The sequence below is a fragment of the Cryptomeria japonica genome, chromosome 10, assembly GCF_030272615.1.
Source record: "Cryptomeria japonica chromosome 10, Sugi_1.0, whole genome shotgun sequence".
Lineage (NCBI taxonomy): Eukaryota > Viridiplantae > Streptophyta > Pinopsida > Cupressales > Cupressaceae > Cryptomeria > Cryptomeria japonica.
In genome coordinates this window covers 65,159,895-65,179,677 of record NC_081414.1, presented here as the reverse complement: position 1 = coordinate 65,179,677, position 19,783 = coordinate 65,159,895, and the positions used below count along the sequence as shown (strand labels likewise).

General features: G+C 37.6%; 1 protein-coding gene across 1 annotated transcript; it reads right to left on the bottom strand.

Moving 5' to 3' along the window:
• Positions 1-200: 200 nt before the first annotated feature.
• On the bottom strand, positions 201-5,151 carry LOC131858773 (uncharacterized). The gene is made up of 3 exons (XM_059212224.1): positions 4,987-5,151; positions 717-812; positions 201-590 (listed from the first exon to the last, which is right to left on the bottom strand). The coding sequence occupies exons 1-3, from the start codon at positions 5,149-5,151 to the stop codon at positions 441-443; spliced, it is 411 nt and encodes a 136-aa protein (XP_059068207.1). The 3' UTR covers positions 201-440.
• Between the last annotated feature and the right edge of the window lie 14,632 nt (positions 5,152-19,783).

The window sequence follows — 19,783 nt, the reverse complement described above, 5'->3', positions numbered from 1 at the left end:
TCAAAAGTAAAATTCATTATAATGTACTGAATTTATAATAGCATACTGAAATGAAACACACAATTTCTGCTAAATACAGTTAACTCATCTTTTTATAAACATGTTGAGTTTACAACATTGTTTTTCAACATGCAACTTCTGCACCAAGTATAGTGTCCTGATTGAACAAATCAGATTTGAATTTTTTCTTTCTTCAATTATTTACATATCTCATATACTTGACCATTCTATATTTGAACATCTTCTGAATATATGACTTCATTTGCTATCTTCTATCCAGAGGACATCAAAAGTAATGACAGTTGACCTCAAGCAAATCAAGGAAGGGAATCAAAACAATCTCAGTAGCATGAAAGTCACAATAACTACAAGATGATTTTAGATGCGAACAATTCTTCTTTTTCCTCCGTTCCTTCTTTCCATGGATTGGCAAGATGATGTCAAGATTGAACAAATCCATCTGTCATATTAGGTTTCCCAATATCATTAATTGGATTTCTATCCGTCCAGACATTTGCATCTCTGTACCCCAAATCAAAAAGCTCGTCTAGAATATCATCATCAGCTGGTTCTAATGCCCAATTAAAAAGCTGCAACAGCGAAAGATTGTCAGAGCTGTATACAGAGGCTAAAACTTGTTATAACAATTATTTGTTGAATTTTCAAATGACTTCTAAAACGATAGGTATTTTCAGAAAATTATGATTTCATTATACCTGCCTCGTTGATGCCCTATTCTCTGGATTGCAATCTGGGCTGATTCCAATGCCTTGCAAACCCAATTGGATAACAGGAAAAGCACAAACTCTGACCTGCATCAAAATACCAACTAGTTAAATATAGCATAAAAATCCCACCTCCCTGACCCAAGGGCAGCATTCACGGTTGCACGAGCTATTTTAAAAAACTAATAGTCATCAAGACAATCATGAGTATATTTATACAGATCAAGATATCATCCCCTAAACATTCATGAGGTGTACAAATTTCTTTAATGTATTACATTGCACAAACTACTGGACATATACAACAATATGATATGACTCCTTGAAAATAATCTTTTGTAATATCCCTTGTCCAATTTGGTGCAAGTTTTGCTAATTATAACTGAAGGAATATTGTCAAATAATTCACATGTTATCTTCTAGCTTGCTGGTTTGAGTTATCAGACATATAATTTCGTGTTATTGACACCAAGGCACAAATAATGCTTGCAAACGATGTCTGTAATGTCTAAACTAAAAGCACAATGCATAAATGACTTCGTTTTTATCTTTTCGATGCATATATATGATTTTCAAATGAGAAATGTGCATCTATAGTCAAGAGGCATTTTCACAAACATTTGGCATGCATCCTAGTTACCAAAATGCACTTACAGCAGATTGTCATTAACACAAACACTTGTCATACATACATGTAATTCCCATGTGCCAATGAGTGGTACTCAGCAATAAATGTAGCCTCCAACAATCTGAAAAATCGCTCTTCAAACCCCTTTGAATTTTTATATATTAACTCTTCTAAAATGCATGAGTACTGTAAGATCTACTATTCACGGGTATTGTAGCGATTTACTACCGTAGTGTCACTATTCATGGGCACTATAGCAGCTGATAAAAGCCTGCAATCTGCTCTTTAATGGCTGCCAAGTAAGAAGCCACAGGTTTCAAATTGATCAATCTTTAAACCCCTTCAAACTCTTGATAAAATTTTCCAACTTTAAGCACAAAAGAAAGCATTGATTTATCCTTTCCAACCTGCAATTCTGAATATCAAATTTGCTCAATAATGACTCCTAGATGAAGCCAATCTCCAACAAGTTCGAACTCCCCCAATAAAGCATTTAATGACATTAAATGATATAATTTGCAATTATTAACTATGTTACCATACTTAGGGAAATGAGCTCTAAAAATTAATTAATATTTGGTCCCCTCTCCATGATGCTTAGACCCTCAACTTAAGTGATTTATTATCAAGTTATTTATAACTTGATAATTAGCCATTTAATGAATTAATATTAATCTGGTCACAATAATATTAATATCTCCTTAAATACACCATATATTAACGTGTCGTCTAATACAGGAGTCTCTCCTCATATTTCCCCATGTGACCATACACACTTTCTAAAAATAGAAAGGGTCCATCTCTATTACTTCTAACTTACTATTAATAGTAAGTATGACAAATGGAGTCCAAATGAAGTCGAACGAAGGCCAAAACCACAATACTCTGAGCACTGGAGAAGAAACAATCCTCAGGAGACCCTCTAACCACCCTCATTAGCCTATGAGGGCCATATAATAGGCTAATCTTCCAAAAAATCCATGTCTCCTAAAAAGGTGACATTACAGTCTGCCCCTCCTGAAATTGCTTGTCCCTAAGCAATCTTGACTACAAATAAACTCCTCCACCTGGATCCCATGTGAAGACTTGTGCAATGTCCCTGTTGTCACCATAATCTCTCTGAAGCCATGTATCTAAAGATATTCTTTGTGTCATAGGAGAAACAATCTCCACCGGATACACAACAACATAATGGGAAACTGAACATTGATCTAGCAAGTAACCCCCAACAACCAACTGAGTCGGGTACTTGCAATTTCTAGTTCCATCTACTGAAGATGGTAACTCTCCATCCCACAATGGATGGTATAACCCTGAAGCCAATCCATGCCGATGCATCATCAAGTCCTCCACATGTGGATCAAAAGAAAAGTGATGAGCACTTCTCACTGTGTAGTTATGGTAGAAAGCTCCAACCTTTGTCAATGGCTCATCACTGACAACTTTGGAATCAGGAGATGGCTCCAATCTTTGACCCCAAATAGCTTATTAGGCAGGGGCTACGGTAACCCTTTCTGCAAACCCAATCACAAAATCTCTATGAGGAAGCATTGGAGTCAGAGTATCTACAATTGCTACCACCAAATGTTGAATATCGTATTTCATATGAACCTTGGATGAGAGTATCCTTAGTGACTCCAAATGGTCATGTTGATGTGTTCACTAGGCACATGCAAACTCAGAATAAAATACAAAAGTATCTTACCCTTTCTTAAACAAAATATTTTGGATGTTGAAGATTTTCTTGAGGTTCATCCAAGAAAGACTCCAAGGTTCCGAATGTAGGATCTCTATGTGTGGATAAGCCTAGTTGGTCGTTGTAATTACTATTTCATCAAAGGGCATTTATGATTTGAAAAGACTTAACAATTGATTAGCAGATGGTATGCAGTAAGGATTTTCCCTAAAACTACTAAATGATTTTCAAGAAAAGGCAAAAGGTGAGGATTTAGAGGGAATTCTAAACTACTCTAGCATGAATGGATGAAGAAACGATATAAGTGAAACTCAATTAGTAATAGCATCTCCATACATGAACAACTTTTCTAGAACTAATGCAATCTTCTAGGGATGTTTTAAGGTTTTCAAATCACTGTCAACCATAGACACCATCAATTGAATGCATATCAAGGGTTAAACAATAATCAAACTTAAAACACTTTTAAATGCTCCAGTTGACCACACAACGCTCGCTTACAATCAACAAGGAAGCTAGTGGTATGGATAATGAGCTTCACAATGTATCAAATATGACATTCCATCATAAAATCGAAGTACTGAAATTGAATTCAAAAGATTAAGCTTGAGAAGATAGAAGAACCATGCAATGAGCTTCAAGGATTGAGAAAAAACACCATAACTTCAATGTTTTATTAATCCAATGGCTAAACAACAACAACAAATCTTCAAGTCTCACTCTTGCTTTTAATGCTCTTTCACTAATCACTCTAACTATCAATTGTTAACTATGAATTGCTCTTGTTCCTATTCTCCTTATTAACATTTACAAATGAAATGAGTGGAGCATATATAGAGCTTCCAAATACAATGAAAGGCCGAGATCGAATGGAGATCAAGGGCCAAGATTTTTCCACCTAAACCCTAATTAGGGTTTTGACACAAATAAAACCCTATCTACATAATTATCATCATGAATCAACCAATAAGAAGGCAACATGTGCTTGCACAGAAATTGAGGAAGCATTATCCAATAGAAATGTGAGATGCCACATGGGATCATAATAAACTATCTTCTAGAATCTGGTTCCCTTTCTCACGTTCCTTCCTGGCATATTCGATGAATCTAGACATCATCTCTTCTATCTCCCTCATTGGAATTTCTAGTAGGGCCTTGAGCTGCTCTTCCATGTGCATTACTTCATTGAAAACCTTGACAATAGAGTTCTCCCATTCAGGTTTGAATTTGTGAACCTTGCTTGTCAAGATTACAAGCTCGAGCATCTCATCTATTTGTTCTTGAGTTACCATGCCATTTTCACCGTCAAAGATATCTTTATTCTTTCCATCAATTCTTTGGATTCTATGACTGTTCCTGGATCAATCTTTCTTCTCGGGACATTTGTGCTACTCCCACTATCTTGTCATGAATATGATGCATTTCATCTTGGACTTGTTCACATCCTTTTCCAATATCTTCAAAAATAATCTTCTTTGTGCGAAGCAAACTACTCTAGTGTAGAAGATTGGGTGTTGTCCCTCCCTTTCTCACCTTTTCCCTGGATAAAACATCTCTCGGTGTCTTCCTTATTACTTGAGGCACTGGGATGATAACATCTCTACCATGGTTGAATTCTTTAGAAGCCTCTATGAGCACATGAGTTCTTCCAAGAACTTTTTATAACTATATCAAGAGTTTTCATGACGTTCTTCATGAACTTGTTCACTCTCTTGTAGGAATTATCTATCCATGTATTCATTAATTGTATTGAATTTCTTATTTTCTCCATATGATCCACCGATTCTACTAGAAGAAAAGGGGGTGGTGTAGCTACTGGACCTTGTTGTGTCAAAGGCTGTTGGAATTGTTGAACATAACTTTTCCATGCATCTGTCTCTTTTTCCAATCTTTATTCTTCTCAATTTCAGCCTTCAACATATCATTGATGACTTTACTGAATCAACTACTTCATCAATCGCTTGCTCGGATGTGACTGGACCCAATTCAATAGTCTCCATGTCATATTCATTAGCTGTGATCTCATCTTGATATTTCTCAACTCTTGGAGTAGCTACTTGTAGCTTTCTGAATCCTGATTCATCTTTGATTACCTTCATCATCTTCGTAGCTTTCTTATTCTCAATGACTTCTTGAGTCTAACTCCGAAGGATGGCTATGTCATATGTTTATTCTTCTTCTTCTGTCACTATCACTTCTTGAGCTAGCCTTTCTCTTAGCCATTCTAGAATAGAAGATCTTCTTTCTTCAATTTGTGCTCCTTCAATCATTTGCTCGTCTCTAGGTGGTGAAGTAGCTTCATCATCATCCTCACCACCATCTTCAATTTCTTGAATGAGATGAGTGAAGTCTTCTTACTCTTGAGACACTTTTTCTTTGCCTTTTGCATTATGCACTATAGATTCAGCTGACTCATTGGCTCCTTGACTCAATTCCTTTTCCATTCTTAGTTCCTCCGGTCGAGAAAGGGGATGATTTGTACTTGATTTATGCTCCTTCTTTATGGGTTCCTTCTCACCATGATCTTCCTTCCTCTTGGATCCTTTTGAATGAGATGGTTGGGGTGCACTACCACTTTGACTAGCTTCATCTTCTTCCATTTTTTCTTCTAAGTGGAATGTTGGTGTTATGCCTTGCTCCTTCAAATTTTGATGATGCACATCTACCCATATGCGAGTGTACTCCAACACTGGTTTCATTAATTCCTTCAAATCTTCAATCTCCAAATCTGCCCATTTGAATTTGATCTCTTTATCTTCTTTGGCATAAGCCCCTTGGAGATATTTACCATTGTCTTGAATTTGATCGGCTACATGGAATAATTTGCCTTCCTTGATGAAGCTGAGGGGTAATCTAGAAAACATTTTCTTCTTCACCTCTATATCATTTGGGATATTAGCCCAATAGTCCTCTAGATGCCATGGATGTCTATTATTTCATCCCAAAAGTTCTTTTCTTTGCCATATGGATCAAAATGTTCTCTCATTGTGAATAACTTGAGTGAATGAAGTGCTAATTCTTGCTTGGCATCTTCAGTTGCCTGAATGGATGGGCATGACTCAATGGAATCTCTGAGTGTGACAGGAAAAGGAATACTTGCTCCATGCTTATGCATATATGCTTTGGTATGTGCCAATAATTGTCTAACCACTTCGAGTAATACCATTCTATTTGTTGGATATTGTGGCAACATGTAGGGAGGGACAAGAGATTTCTGGACTTTGATGTAGGTCAATTTCGGGAACTGGATGAGCCACACACCATATTGCTCTACCAAATCTTGTGGCTCTAGAGAAAGTCTTTGTTGTGATCCACCTTGAAACTTCCTCATGACATACATAGTGAATGCATCATTTACCCTCTTGTAATGTTGCTTTGGTGGATGTTTGAGTTGTGGATCTAGCAATCATATACCTTAATTTCTCCAGGTCTTCTTGTAATGTCCCCTTCTCAATGATGTTCTTTGAGTGGTCTATTGGCCTATTCTAGAGACCCGTAGGTGACATGGAATGGGGAATTAGGGTTTCAAACATTGGTGAAGTGAGAACTTATTATTTTTAGTAAGTTAGGGGTTGGTTGTTTGGATGATGTTGTCTTATTGAGCTTTCCATGCTCTATCCCTGGGTGCGAAGATCATTCTTTTCGGAGGAGTAATTATTGACTTACTATTTTTAGTAAGTGGCAGCTTAGAGCATTTCTACTTTTGGTAGTGGACAGGGTCCTGATCCTACAGTAGTTCTATGGTCTTCTTTACTCTACTTCATCCTAGTTTTGTTGATGATCAGTATGGGAGTCATAAGTGATTTAATTAAATATTGTTTCCTTGTCTAAGGTTTAATATTTAAACATTTGTATTTACTGATTAAATGTATTGAGGATGACTTAGGGAAAAATAAATATTTGATATCAATGTGTTATCAATTTGGAAGGATAAAACATCTCTTGTTATATAATTTTTATATTGCAAAAAATGCAACCAAGGGCAAAGTTCAAACTTTGCCTAGGACGAAGGGAAGTGGGCGCCATGTTGAGAGGAGACTTGAAATGAAATGAAAGGATTTTGAGTTGATTTTGGGTGCTATTTGCATTTGAATTTGGGGGAGCTTGGAGTTATAAATATGAGCCCTAGGCTCTCATTTTGGCATCTTAAAAAATTGCATCGTTATGTTGCCGGATTAGCATATGAACTTTGAAGCTTCAAAGTGTGGCTCCTTAGTGTTACTAGTTTCGTACTTGAGATATAGTACCTAGCTATGTGGTGTATTATGTGACATTTTTCAATGAATATTTCAGTATTTTTGAAGTGTGGTGTGATTTGTGAAGTTGTTGGTTTCCCTATGGCTGAAGCAAGTTTTTGATCATACCTCCCTTCTTGAGGGACTAATAATTTTGGGTATTGGCTCAAACCTTCTTTTTGTTGTTGGTGATACATCTTATAAGTTTGCAACACCATATTCTAAGTTTTGAATTTAATATTGTAAATCGAAATATCCTAGCTAGGCATGGGTTTTGTTGAGTGCATTAGGATGTGTGCAAGGTGTTTTGGAGTGTTTGGTAGCTCTATTTTGGTTTGTTCTTAGTTGTTTCTTGTCTAGTGTTGGTTTGGGAGTGATTTGAAGTGAATTGAGGGATATTTGAGTGAGATATGAGAAATTTAGTGAGTTTATGGGTTGTTGGTTATGCATTTCCAACCTGCTATTTATGTGTTGAATTAGATGCATTTCCAACCTGTTATTTTTGTGTTGAATTAGTTTGATGATCATTATCTCTTGTGTTCAACAATATACTTCTACTCTCACTTTCCTCTCTATTGTAAGGTTAAGTAGAAGTACTACTAACCGTTCTGGATTATAATCTTCATATCCTGTTGAAATGTGGAAGATGTTGGCTTGCCGCCTATATCTGATACTTTGTAATTTAGTCCTCCCGCTACATAAGCGGTTGAGTGATATTGGTTGTAATGATCCTCCTGCTGCATAAGCAGTCGAGTTGAGTAGTTTTGTAATTTAGTCCTCCCATTGAAATATTGCAGTAGAGTGATTTGTGTTTGAAGTGTTATTCACTTGGTTGGTTTACCGCCAAGTTCCTTGCTTTCCCACTGGATAAGCAGAAGGGGATGGCTTGCCACCCATATTGTATTGCAGCAAGTAAGCAGTTTATCTCTAATGATCCCCTGCTACTGTATGCTCTCACCCTCCTAGTCTAGGCTCTCAGTGATTAGAAAGTGCAGGGTTCTTTCTAGTTGTTCAATTTTCATTATTCTAACCCTAATGGATGATTGTGATATTGCTCTGAAAAATAAAAAAAAATTAGTGGGAATATTACAGTGGTATCAGAGATAGTTTTCTTGCCAGCCTGTGAGTTTCAGTGGGGTCAGAGTTCTCCATGAGTGACAAAGACGTCTGTTTCTACAACAAAAAATAGAAGAGACAACAATTTCAGATTCGTGTAGTGCTGGAAGAAGATACCTTTTCAGAGGTATTGAGAAACAAAGGGAAAGAAGTGGATTCTATAGATTTAGTGGATTCAATGGAAGATAAGGCTACAAAATAGAATGAGGCACCTGATAAGAAGGTCGAGAGACAATTCAATGTCATGATGGATATGATGTCTCGATTGCTGGCCAAACTTAACCAGAATGTTGTTGGGACCCCTAATCAACCCAGTAATGGATTGGAAGCTAGTACTTCTAATGCTCCTATAGGAAATGGAAATGGGAGTAACAATGGGTCGAGCAACAGTGGAGGTTTCAGCCCCAATACATCTGCAACCTATCTTCCTGCCAAGAGAAGCATAGCAAGCTAAAATTGAGATACCTACAACTGATGAAATAAGGAACAACTATATGGAGTATTCTTCTCTCCCTAGAGAGATCTGAGATATCCTCACCCTGGATCAGTTCATGAATCAAAAAATGAAGCGAGGAAGGATGAATGACAATAGATTTTCTGCCCCAAGATATTATCAACAAGCTCTTGGAAGGGTGACTCTAGCACATTTTGATGGGAGTACTAAGAACACAACTAGAGCATGGGTGCAAAAGTTGGACAATTACTTTTCCTTGAGGCCTATGCCTGAAGAAGATGCCATCAATTTTGCTACTTTGCACTTGGATGGAGTGGTCCATGAATGGTGGTACCATGGGTTGTTCACCCTTGGTCATAACTTGATCAGCACATACGCTGATTTCACCAACAAGCTCATTGAAAGGTTTTATACCAAGGACATGGAGGTGAAATTTAGAGAACTTGCTCAACTCAAACAACAAAGTTCTTTGGACACTTTCATAACTGAGTTTCAGAGTATTTCAGAGAACCTTGGGCCCCAGGGCATAAGTGTCATGGGAAGGGAAATTTGCATCAAATGGAGTGCTATTCTGTGGATGGATCAGATTCTGAAATGTCAAAACAAAAGACTGAAATTGAGGACACTGTGTATGAAGAGGCTCCTAAAGGGCCTAAGACTGATTCAGAAGACGGAGGAGTGGTTTCTCAACTCTCGAGCATTCACAAGAATGATTATGTCATTTCTCTCATTGACACATGAGCGACTCATAATTTTATTGATGAGAGAATTGTTGCAAAGAGGGGTCTAGTGGTAGAGGAAGTAGAAGGCTTCAAAGTCATGGTAGTAGATGGCTCCACTATATATTACAACCAGATGATTTCCAACATGTCTCTGAAGTTGGAAAATCATGAAATTAGAGATAATTTATTTGTGTTTAGCATTGGTGGGACTAATGATGCAGTCCTCGAGATTCAATGCATGAGATCTCTTGGTGAGATTACATTAAATTTGCAAACCATGGAGCTAAAATTAATGTCTGAAGGGAAGAAGGTGGTATTGAGAGGAATGTCAAATGGTGGACTTAGAGTTATTTCATTGAAGAGGATGGAGAGGCTGATCCGCAATAACTAAGTGGAGTGGGAAGCAGAGTTTTTGATAATGACATCAAATCCATTGGTAGACGAGGGCAGCTATTCTGTAAACATTCAAGCATTGATCATAGACAGAAGTAAGATCATGGTTTTGCCCTCCAAACCACTAGAAGAGAATCAAAGCTATCTTGAAGACATTTGGGCCTTGATAACCAAGAGGAGTAAGGTGTTTGAGAATCCACCTCCTGGTAGACCTCCTGAAAGAGGTGCAAAACACATAATTGAGCTTGAAGAAAGAGCTAAGATGGTTATGACTACTCCTCATCGGTATCCCAAGAAGTAGAAGGATGAGATTGAGAAATAAATCTAGGAGTTGCTTGAGATGGGGTACATACGGCCAAGCAAAATCCCATTTGCTTCAGCTGTTGTCTTGTTCAAAAAGAAGGATGCAACCATGCGCATGTGCATGGATTACCAAGCCCTGAATCAAAAAACTATAAAGAATTGGTATCCTATTCTGAGAATTGATGAGCTCATTGATGAGAAAAATGGTGTAGTGTTATTCTCTAAGATTGATCTCTGGTCAGGGTATCATCAGATTAGGATGAGGGCTTCTGATGTGGAGAAGAATGCTTTCAGATGACACTTTGGGCATTTTGAGTTTCTCGTCATACCCTTTGGCTTGACTAATGCCCCTACCACATTCCAGTCATGCATGAACAAAATCTTCCAGAAACAGTTGAGGAACTTCGTGCTCATATTCTTTGATGAGATAGTCATATTCAACAAATATTGGAAGGAGCACTTACAACACTTGGATGAAGTGTTGAGCATATTGGAATCTGAATCCCTATTCACAAAGGAGTCCAAATGTGAATTTGGAATGAAAGAATTTCTCTACCTTGGTCACATTATCAGTGCAGGTGGTGTGAAGGTAGACCCTGAAAAGATTAGAGCTATGATTGATTGGTCTCCTCCTGAGAACATAAGACACTTAAATGGATTCTTGGGTCTTTGTGGCTTTTATAGGAGGTTTGTGAAGGGATACTCTTAGTTGGCTGCCCCCCTTACAAATCTTAAAAGGAAAGGAGCTTTTGAATGGTTAGAAAAGGCACATACAATATTTGATCAGTTTAAGGGGATCATGAGTTCTTGCCTTGTTTTGCCTCTACCTGATTTCACTAAACCTTTTGAACTGCAGTGTGATGCATCTAGAGAAGGTGTTGGTGCAGTCCTCATGCAAGATAAGCATCCTATAGTCTTCGAGAGTATGAATTTGAGAGGGTCTGAAAGGCTATATTCGATAAATGACAAGGAGATGCTTGCCATAATGCATGCCCTTGCAAAGTTCAGGCAGTACCTTGTGGGGAGTAAGTTCATTGTTAAGACTAGCCATAAAAGTCTTAAACACTTATGCATCAGAAAGACTTGAACGAAAGGCAGCAGAAGTGGGTGAGTAAGCTACAGGATTACGACTTTGATATCGAGTATGTCAAAGGGAAGAATAACATTGTAGCTGATGCCTTGTCCATAAGGCCCCATTTGAGCTCACTATGTGAGCTTACTGTTGATTGGAGGGAGTTTTTGCTTGCTGATTATGCCAAAAATCAGTTTGCAACCAACATTATAGAGGGTAATTTTCATGATGAAAAGTACAAATTGATTGAGGGGTTGATTCTATACAAAGGAAGGATCTTTATTGTGGCTGAATCTAAACTAAAGTAGAAGATTTTGAAGACTTTCCATGATGACATTCCCCTTGTTGGTCACCAAGGTTACTTCAAGACATATGGGCAGATCCGAGAGATTTTTTCTTGGAAGAGACTTAAAAATGATGTCTTGAGGTACATCAAGGAGTGTCATACATGCCAGAGAAACAAAGATGAGCACACTATGCCAGCTGGTTTGTTACAACCGTTGCACATTCCCTGTCAAAAATGGGAAAGTATATCCATGGACTTCATCACTGGGTTGTCATGGGCTCGGGGGAAGGATAGCATTTATGTGGTGGTGAATATAGTAACTAAGTTTTCTCACTTTTTCTCCATCACCAGTTCTTTTACAACAACTCAAGTTGTTGAAGTGTTCAGGTTACAAGGGTTATCGAAGAACATTGTGAGTGATCGGGACAACAAGTTCCTAAGTTCTTTTTGGCATGAGATTTTTCAGATTATGTGGTACTGTGCTCACTCCAAGCACAAATTATCACCTAGAAATTGATGGGTAGACTGAGATAGTGAATAAGTAGTTGGAAGGATATCTTTGGAATTATGTCTCAGAGCAGCAGAATACATGGGTGAGATGGCTTCACCTAGGAGAGTATTTCTACAACTCCTATCACATGTCCATCTAGATGTCACCATTCATGGCAATATATGGTTATGAATCTCCTAGCTTCGTTGACTTGGTATTTGGTGATCGCAGAACCTCTCAGGAGAAGGATATGATGCAACAAAGTCAAGATATCTTGAGGATTCTGAGGGACAATCTACAACATGCGCAAAATCAGTAGAAGTTGTATGCTGATAAGAAGCAAATTGAGTGCACCTTTGAGGTGGGTGACATGGTTTATTTAAGGATCCAATCCTACAGATAGTATACTCTCATGAAGAGTGGAGTTGAGAAATTGAAACCATGATTCTATGGGCCTTTCAGAGTCAACACGAGGATTGGAGAAGTGGCATATGAGTTGGAACTACCGGCGAGCAACAAGATTCATAATGTATTTCATGTGTCTTTCCTTAAGAAGGCTCTTGGACATAATGTTGTTGCTTTGACGGAATTACCTTTGCTTGATGAGAAGGGAGAGCTAGTTTTGATTCTTGAAGCTATCCTTGATTTCAGGGAGCATTCTTTGAGGAGAAGGGTGATCAAGGAATACTTGATCAAGTGGAAAAAATTACCAACAAAGGATGCTACGTAGGAAAATGAAGAGATTTTACTACATCGAGCCTTACCGTTGCTTGAGGACAAGAAATTTTGGGGAGGACAAACTGTAATGTCCCCTTCTTAATGATGTGCATTCAGTGGTCCATTGGCCTATTCTAGAGACCCATAGGCTATGTGGAATGGGGAATTAGGGGTTCAAATGTTGGTGAAGCGAGAACTTATTATTTTTAGAAAGTTAGGGGTTGGTTGTTTGGATGATGTTGTCTTACTGAGCTTTCCATGCTCTATCCCTGGGTGCGAATATCATGCTTTTCGGAGGAGTAATTCTTGACTTACAATTTTTAGTAAGTAGCAGTTTGAAGAATTTCTATTTTTGGCAGTGGACATGGTCTTGATCCTTTAATGGTTTTGTAATGTCCCCTTCTCAGTGATGTGCTTTCAGTGGTCCATTGGCCTATTCTGGACACCCGTAGGATATTTGGAAAGGAGAATTAGGGTTTCCAACTTTTATGGAGTTTTGCACAAACTTTTTAGGGTTTGTCTTGAGGGAATTCTTTAATTCTTCGCATAACATGCATTTGGTTCTTTGGTAAAGTTAGAACTTACTATTTTTAGTAAGTTAGGATTTGGTTGTTTGGATGATGTAGTTCTATTGAGCTTTCCAAGCTCTTTCTCTGGGTGTGAAGGTTATGTTTTTCGGAGCAGTATTTCTTGACTTACTATTTTTAGTAAGTGGCTATGTTGAGCATTTCTATTTTTAGTAGTCTCAAATAGGGTCCTAACTCAACACAATTCAGTGGTCTTCATCACACATATTCATCCTTGATTTTGGTATTAATCAGTATTGGAGTTATAAGTTATTTAATTAAATATTAATTCCTTATCCTAAGGTTTGATATTTAATTATTTTTATTACTGATTAATTGTGTTATGGGAAACTTAGGAAAAATATCTATCTGCCAACAATATTGTTATTTTCCTAAGTCAGTGGCATTAAAAAGATGGTGTTGAGAAAGATGAAATATTTCATGTTTATATTATTTTATATTGCAAAGTTGTCACCTAGGAAAAAGTTTGAACTTTTCCTAGGGAGTTTGGGAAAATTAACGCCATGTCTAGGGGAGGCTATGACATGAAATGAAATTGAATTTCAATGGTTTTGGGCATCATTTGCATTTGAATTTCAGAGGGAAAAATATATAAATACAAGTGCTTGGCCTCTCATTTGGTATCAAAAGAAAATATAATGTTATGTTGTTGGATTGATTCCAAACAATCTTTGAGGGTGAATACCTCCTAGGGCTCTTGATAGACTTCAAGTGTGAGAAAATCACTCCTAGCTGTGGTTGGATCTTCTAAATGTGTGGTTTGATTTCAGTGTGCATTTTCAGATTTCCAATGTGGTGTGGTTTTTAGTGTGGTGTAGATTTCAGTGTTGCTGATTTTTGGTGTGGCTGTAGCACGTTTTAGTTCATAACTCTTAGTTCGTGTGTCAGATCATTCTGGGTAGTGGCTCGTTCTCTTCCTATGCCACATGCGATCAAGTTTGTAAGTTTGTAGAGCTTAATGTTGAGTACTTAATTTTAAATGCAAATCGTACTTCTTTCCTAGCAGTACTATGTTGGGTTGCCTGAGAATGCCTACATAAAATCATTTGGGGGTTTTGGGTGCAGTTTTTTGGTTCTAATCTCATCGCCTATCTTGTATCTCTCATTTGCATCCATTTGGGGGTCATTTCCTTGAGTGTGAATAGAGTTACGAGCATTTTTGTGAGTTTCTAGGTTGTTGGTCTGTGTGTTTCCAACGCATGGGTTGCATATCAAAATCTGAAAAATTGTTAGTTTGGAGTGTTTCGTTGTGTGGAGTTGGTTTTAGAGTGTGTGGGTTCTTTGTAATGTGTTTAGAGATAATTTGAGTGTGTGGGGAGTGATTTAGAAGTGTTTGTGAGGATTTTAATGTTGTTGGTCTATATTTCCAGCCTGTTGTTCATTCATATCAGATTTAGTTTTTGGGGGTTGAAGCCGGTTTTCAGGTGTGTGAGTCTATGGGTGTGGTGTGAAGAGTCTTGGTAATAAGTTGCATCTATTTCTTTGGGCCAAAAATTAATATTATGCAAACTAAGAAAACATTAGATTTTGGTTTCGCATTTAAAAATCAATATTGTGGATGCAACCATAGTTTTACACTCACAACATGATTTTGGTTGGATAACTAGGTTGGATTTGCATTCAGTAAGATTGAATTATGGATAAGAATCGTATAAATGATCAAAACTAGAGAACTAGATGCCCATTAGATCATAATTCCATATATAAATTGTAGATAGGAATCTGGAAATCATCAAAGCAATATAAACATTAGCCTAGCTCAATCACGAAAACTAAATTGCAATGATAAATCCTAATTACATTCAATAGAGATACATGAAAAACAAGACATTCAATTCAAATGCAAACCATCACAAATGTGAAATGTCTCCTTAAGAATTCTCCATTGTCCTTCTTTCTCCTTCAAATTGCTTTGTTTTGTGGATCTCACCTACACGTGCATAAGCATAATTTGAAAGCAAGATTGACAAGACAGCATAAAGATACTAGAAGCGTGATTGATTCGGCCTTTTGATTGAAGAAATTCATCCAATTTATAGATAAATTTGGATAAAAGACAAGATTAGCATGAAATTGATATTAGAGGCAATTGACTTCAAAAAATGGCACAATTGAGTTGAAGGAAGAAGGTTATGACACCTTCTATGTCATGAATTATGACATATTGCCAATGCAAAGGTTAGAGGACTAAAAGCTTATGACATCTTGCTATGCTAATAGTATGACGCATGAGAAATTCATGCTTCCACCGAAGCACAAAAATAGGGAAAGACTAGAGAGAAATTAATTAGGTGGAAATTGATTTTTGACAAATTAGAAAATTAGGTGGAAATTAGGAATTAGGAAAATTAGAAATTGATGAAATTAGAAAAATAAGTGAATTAATTAACAATTTTTCATTCATTAATTAATTCACAAAAAGAGAGGGAATTAATTAGCCAATTAAATAAATATTTAATTGTGACAAGAAGACTTAGGATAAATAAATAAATTATTTAACCCGGAGGGAAAATGACAAACAAGATTAAATGAATAAATCATAAAACCTTAGAAGATGAATTAGAAATGCAAGAACGACAATTAGGTCCTGACAAAAGATAATTGATATAGGGTCGATTTGATCATGATTCTGACTTGATAAATGATTTGATTGATAAATGCGCCAATTGACAAGGAACAATAACTAATTGATCCAAATTGACATGATTGAGAAGGACGACGATCGATGACAAATCGATCGCAAAATTGACGAGATTGACAAGAGGACAAGGATCGATGTCAAATCGATCACAAGATGACAAGATTGATGACAAATTGATCGCAAAATGACAAGATTGACAAGTTGATAAGGATCGATGTCGAATCGATTGCAAGATGACAAGATTGAAAAGGACAATGATCGATGACAAATCGATCCCAAAATGACAAAATTGACAAGAGGACAAAACCCTAATTCTATTATTGACTAGGATTGACAATGTCCAAAATAAAATCGAATTGACGATGTCAAAATATGCCAAATGAGCAAGAACATTGATGTGACAGGATAAAATCGACCAAAATCATGACTGAAGATTATTATCGACAAGACCAAATTCGAAAGCAAGATAAATGAAGAATGCAGAAGAAAGACTCGAAGCTTGCAAATGATAAAGACCAAGTGCATGACATAGAAGAAATGTTAATGCGATGCAAAAAAACCTAAAATAAGGCAATGCGCCAATGTTAAAGTATGACTTCGCAAGCGTTGACCATTTTTAGATGTCTACATTTTGCCCCTCTTTGAGACAATGCGATTTCAAGTGTTGTTTCAAAGAACAATAATGAAAATGCCCCAGATAATGACAATGACATATGCATGCCCCCTTGAGGAATTGGTCGGAAACATCTAGAAAAGAGGCCAATTGATCGATAAGAATGATAGAAATTGATAGGAGCAAACAGACTGAAAATCAAGGATCGGATACACAAATGACAATCAATTGAAGGTGCAAAAGACTACGACCAGCATAAGATGGAGAGAGTGCATGTCCATCTATGCACTGACAAAGATCTATAAATGAGACAAAGAGAGTGAAAAGAGATCATTTGCACTAGCCAAAGTGGAGGATTTGTTGCTTTGGAAAAGGACCCTTGCAGAGAGATGGTGAACATTCCAATGGCAGATCACCTCAGGGAATGTGTATGCACCTACAGATGACCGGATGATGCGGGAGCAGCGGTATGTATCTCAAAAACCCATATTGTTAATTTCATGAATTTTGATCACTTGCGGGACATTGCGAGGCCCACAGGGAATGAAAAAAAATGACTTCTGCGCCTATGTGGCCACATCCTGCACTTGTGTAGGATGTTTTGCACCTGTGTAGGGTACACAGGTATAGCTTGATGCTGCATAGGCGTCAGACAGGGTACACAGGTGCAATTGTGCAATGAGGACCGTAATTTGACCGAAAATAGCCCATGGATGATCCCGAAAAGGGGGATAAGGGTAGGATAGGTTCAAATAGATAAAGAACACCCTGATTTATGAATGAAACAAGGAAATGAAACCCGTAGGAGAAAACCCTAAAACTGACAAAATGTGCCACAATTGTGATGCAGAGTCGACAGTATCCACTGATTACACGAGAGAATCGACCTGACTACTTCATGTTACAACATAGACTCAGGAGCATAGACAGAGATACATTAGTAGGACTTGGATTATACTATATTGCATTCATGCCCGAGATTAGGGCAAACACAGGACTGCTGACCGCATTGGCAGAGCGATGGCATTCAGAGACCTCCTCATTCCATCTGCCGACAGGAGAGGTGACGGTGAACCCGACATGAACTAACCATTTAACCATGCTTTTGAGTGCCATTTGAGCTAATTTGCAGGTGAAAACCCAAGAAACAGGGCAATTCAAGGCTTTCTGGGCACTTCTGTGCCTGTGTAGGAGGGATCTGCGCCTGTGTCAAAGCGATCTGCGCCCGTGTCAATGCATTCTGCACCTGTGTCAAAGGGATCTACACCTATGTCAAGACATTCTGCGCCTTTGTAAGGCCAGAAACAGAGGTGAAAATCAGTGTTTTTACTTGCAAATTACTTTGTTTTGCATTTTGTTCTTGTATTCTGGTTTTCTTTGGTACTGATTCTCTATGCAGCACCTTGGCATTATGCATGGCGAAGACAAAAATGAAACTACTAACAAATCTTATGTAGGTTCGCTAGTCAAAGACCAAACAAATCAAACTTCTAACTTAGTGATTTTGCTGGTTGCCTTATATTTCAACCAAACTTTGTGTTTGTGATTCATAATTAGGCACCTAGTATGTTTGCTAAGTAGGATGGAATGAATATGTGTTCACTTTTCTTGTCGAGTTTGACATTGGAGTAGGAGAGTATGCTCTCATCCTTCTTAGGGTGATCAGAAATCCAGATCTTCGATACCATTCTCATGTCTTGGATTGTTTGTTACCTTTAGAGGGCCTGCCTTCCCGACCATTTGCTTTCTTTTGCAAGCAAGTGACAATCGTGAGAAGGGAATGACCCAAAGTGAGTACAACTAGAGTACCTTGGCATTCTAACTCACTATAAATAAATACCTGATGGGCGAAAGCTTTGAAGGAAGGGTTACGTGGGAATTGTAGTTACTTGGGAAGTGATGACCCTTGGACTCTTTCTCATATCAGCATCTAAGTAGGGCCTCACGGTCTAAATTGTGCTTGCACGACTACATTTGTTTGATATCTTGGTGGGCCTATATCTCAATCATGCTTGCATGACACCAAGGAGTAGCGCTTAACAAAAATCCTTATTAAACACCTTGTATTTAGAGGCCAAAAATCCTTCTAGTTGCTTGAGAAGGAGGAGTTCGGATACTTGGAAGAGATACTAAGTTCGCCATGGGGAGATTTCCATAAGGACTGATGCTTGGCTGCCCTGAGAAGTGAGTGCCGTGGAGGGGAGCCCATGGGGTCAAGCATCTATGTATTGTCCTTGAATCTCATAACAAGTCTACCTCTCAAGTACCTACTGTCCTTACCTACCATAAGAAATGTGTGAATGAGCATGATTGTCTTGAGTCTAAGTTAAAATATCTTGTCTTCTTCGCTTGTCAAAAGTTGAGTTGTGTCTCATTTCAAAAACAAGACAAATTGACTCAAAACAAAGTAAACACAAGAGTATTTCATTCAACAAAGTTCAAAACACCTTCAAACATGGTTGTCAAACATTTTTCAAAATCCTGTCTCAACATTCATGTCACTTAGATTTAGGTTCATCCTAGGTTTGCATTTTGCAAATTCATTATCAACTACCAAGGTTAAGTTTCACCTAGGTCATACTCCTTTGCATATCAATAAGGGTCATCCATTTGCATGTGTCCTCTTGCATTAGAGTAATACCATTTCATAATTCAACCTTAGGTTTTGTCTTAGGTTGACATTGTCATACATTTGCATTTGCATCTTTGTCCTCATAACATTAGGTCACATTTGCATACCCTAGGTCTCTTCATTAAGCTTAGGTCATTATCATATCATATTAGGGTCATTTGCATAGTAATTGTCGCTTTGCATATAGTGTCAAAACTAGGTTTTGTCATACTTGAGTAATGCAAATCTTTGATAAACCCTAAGTCATTGTTAGGAAGTCTAGACCTTATCAAACTTTTGTCTTTTTGTCATCAATGTCATTTTGTCAAACCTAGCTTAGTATCCAAGCATATAGGGGAGACATTGTCATTTTGTCCTTTTGTCACTTGGTCCTTTTGTCCTTTGAGGTCTAGACATCATTTCAATTCCCTAAGGGTCTCTTTTTTAGATTTGCATTCCAAAAAGTTTGCCAAAATCTTGAAAAACAACCAAAA